This window comes from Arachis ipaensis, chromosome B05 (genome assembly GCF_000816755.2).
Source record: "Arachis ipaensis cultivar K30076 chromosome B05, Araip1.1, whole genome shotgun sequence".
NCBI lineage: Eukaryota > Viridiplantae > Streptophyta > Magnoliopsida > Fabales > Fabaceae > Arachis > Arachis ipaensis.
This window is the reverse complement of record NC_029789.2, coordinates 1150103-1152956: the sequence shown is the minus strand read 5'-3', so window position 1 is coordinate 1152956 and position 2854 is coordinate 1150103. Positions and strand designations below refer to the sequence as shown.

At 43.0% G+C, this 2854-nt stretch overlaps 1 protein-coding gene across 2 annotated transcripts; it reads right to left on the bottom strand.

The window, feature by feature from the left end:
• Positions 374-2206, bottom strand: LOC107642335 (inositol-tetrakisphosphate 1-kinase 1). 2 transcript variants are annotated; one of them, XM_021122753.1, is made up of 2 exons: positions 1106-2206; positions 374-949 (listed from the first exon to the last, which is right to left on the bottom strand). In XM_021122753.1, exons 1-2 carry the CDS (start codon positions 1910-1912, stop codon positions 764-766), a joined length of 993 nt encoding a protein of 330 aa, XP_020978412.1. In that variant the 5' UTR covers positions 1913-2206; the 3' UTR covers positions 374-763. The 2 variants fall into 2 exon arrangements, with proteins under 2 accessions (XP_020978412.1, XP_016201134.1); XM_016345648.1 differs by having other exon boundaries at positions 374-1912.

The following is a 2854-nucleotide window of genomic DNA, read 5'->3' as shown; positions in this document are numbered from 1 at the left end:
ACACTACTGGAGTTCTCTTTGAAAATGCACTGTAAACACGGAATAATCAGTATTTCATTTATATATAGAATATGCATTACCCCACATACAACCAATTAAATTGCACCACAACCTTAGACAATATGCATTACCTCAATTGCAGCCGTTGCATCAGCTGCATTTTTCCAGACTTTTTAGCAATAGCAACACAACCACAATTGACAACCGCAATTGACCACATTTTAAGGCATATTCAGTAGCAATCTCATATAATAAGGAACATCATGACTTAGTAAACAAGATAGCTATCAGTCAAGTGTAGGTTATAACAACTAACGATAAAATCACAATCATTGTGAATGCAGAAATCAAGAAATCCAAAATGAGGATAGAATTGATCAAAGGAAGAATTAAGGCATCGAATTAAATCCAAAAACAAACAACGTAAAGCAGTTTCTAGCATGAACTTAAGCCTCAAAATACAACTTTCCTAAAGCTTCAGGTATTTGAGAACTATCTATCTCCAGAGCAATGCTGTAAGGAATATACATGTTAAGAGGTTAAAAAACTAGCACAAACAACCCTACCAATTCCACCACTGTACCAACTGGCTACCCCTAAACAGAATGTGCAGCTCATGTCTAACCACCAACTGGTTAATGGGTCCAGTTTGCAAATTCAGGTTACCCAAAATCACCAGTCAATGACAGAGTGCATTATATGAGAAACACATTATTCGTTTGGGAAAAAAAGTAAAGAAAAAGAAAAAGAAAAAGTAAAATCCTCATACTTGAACAGAACTCTCTTTCTCTTCCATGCCACGACTTGATACTTGAAGGTTACCCTCATCCCCATCTCCACAAAAACTACCGCTCACAATGGACCTTGAATCATCACAACCCTGCCAACACCTTTCCGAACCGGCACTTTCCTCCTCAATGGCACCCCCTGTGCCATCCTCTTCGGTTCTCTTGCACAACACATCACAGAAAAAATCTGTCAAGACAGCCTCATAGCCAGGCATTTTTGCATACCCTGGGAAGTAATTGATGTCAATGATAAGGTACCGATTCCCATACCGGGAATCCCTAATGACATCAAAATTAAAGAGGTTCAGCTTCATCACCTTCCTCAATCCCCGAGCAATGTCCGTGACAAAGCTCAACGGCGGCATCTCCGTATCACCCAAATGCATCATCTCGTAGTAACTGTCATCAATAGTCTGGTTCGCCGCCAAATTCGACACCTGAGAGAACGAGAGGACCTCGTCCGAGACCTTCTTTTCTTCGGAGACGTCAGGGAGGGACTTCCTCTTCACGCACCTCACGCGCTCGCCGACAACATACACCTTGAAGATGACGCCGCCGTGGTTAACGAACTCCTGCAGAACGATCGGTGGCTTCAGCTTGTTGAGGCCATCGTGGCTGAACACCAACGCCATCTTGTGCGACTTGGCGCTGCCGTCGGCGACGAGCGGCTTAGCGATCACCGGAAACTTCAGCGTCTCCCACGCCTGCCGGTCGAACAGTGTTTCTTTGTCGTAGATCACGATCTGCTTCGGGATTCCAAATGTCTCACCGCTGCAGCGGCACTCGATTCTCAGCTCCGAAACCACCTGCAGCATCGAAATCCGGTTGTGGAGCCGCTCGATCGCCTCCGGCGAGTCAAGAACCGCCGCATTAGGGTTCGCCGTCGCAAATTCCCTCAGCTGGCGCTTCCAGTCGTCGCCGTATAGCTTGTGGAGGAGGCAATCGAATGGACCCTGCTCCGACAATGGTAGATTTGTGTCGACCCTTACGAGGTCGATACCGCGCGAGCGGGCGAGGGAAACGAGCGAGTCGCGGATGAAGCTCTGCTGCTTCTTCGGTGCGAGCGCGTAACCTATGCGGAATCTCCTCTTCCCTTCTCCTCCTCGTTCTTCTTCTTCCGCCATTGAAATCCCTTTCAGTGGTGCTGGTGGTGGTGATTCTCAAGAAAGGCAAGAACGCAAGCAAGGCTCATGCGAGCCGAAGAAAGAATCGCATTCGCAAGAAAACGAGAGATAATAGCGCGAGATTTTGGAGATTTGGGGCGAGGGAGGGCTAGGGTTTTCTCTTTTTGTTTCTTTTGATTTTCGACGTCGTTTCGATGGAAGAAAAATTTGCAGAAAAGGCAGTTAGAGAAGAGGAAAATAGAAAGGGGAAAAAGGATAGGTACGAACGAGGGTGTGGATATATATAGCTTATACACTAGGGTTAGAGTGAAGGGTGGGGTGATAACATAACCTGGGTTAGTTAAGAAAAGGAAGAGGATCGGGGTACACGTGGCGTTATTACTTGGTGCGCTGTGTGGATTCGCGCCGCTTTATTATTGAGGGGCGTGTGGGATTAGTGAGTGTGTGTTTCTGTGTGATACTATTACTGTTACACCAGAGTCAAAGTCAGAGCATCCTTGCAATTTGCATTGCTAGGATTAACTCCAATGGAGGAGCAATAATTATTAATTAAAGGGGAATAATTTTATTTGTGCGGAGACTTTTTGACTTTGGTCTTCCCAGCTTAGACTAATTAATAGCGTTAGAGCAAACAAGAAGTTTTTATTTTCTTTGAAATTACTATTATTGAACCATTTTTTCCCGTGATAGGAAATGTAGATGTTCGAGAAGAAAGTGGAAATACAATATTGATTATTGTTTATACAAAATAAATTCAATTGCATAAATATTTTTTAGTATAATTTTCACTTTCAATGCAAGAATTATATTAGTAAGTGATCTACACTTTTTTAAAGGAAAATATTTTTTCCTTTAGAAAAAAAAAGATAAGACCCTTTCTTTTCCAAATAAGTGTTATAAACATTTTAAAAATATCACTAAATTACTCTTAGTAACAATATT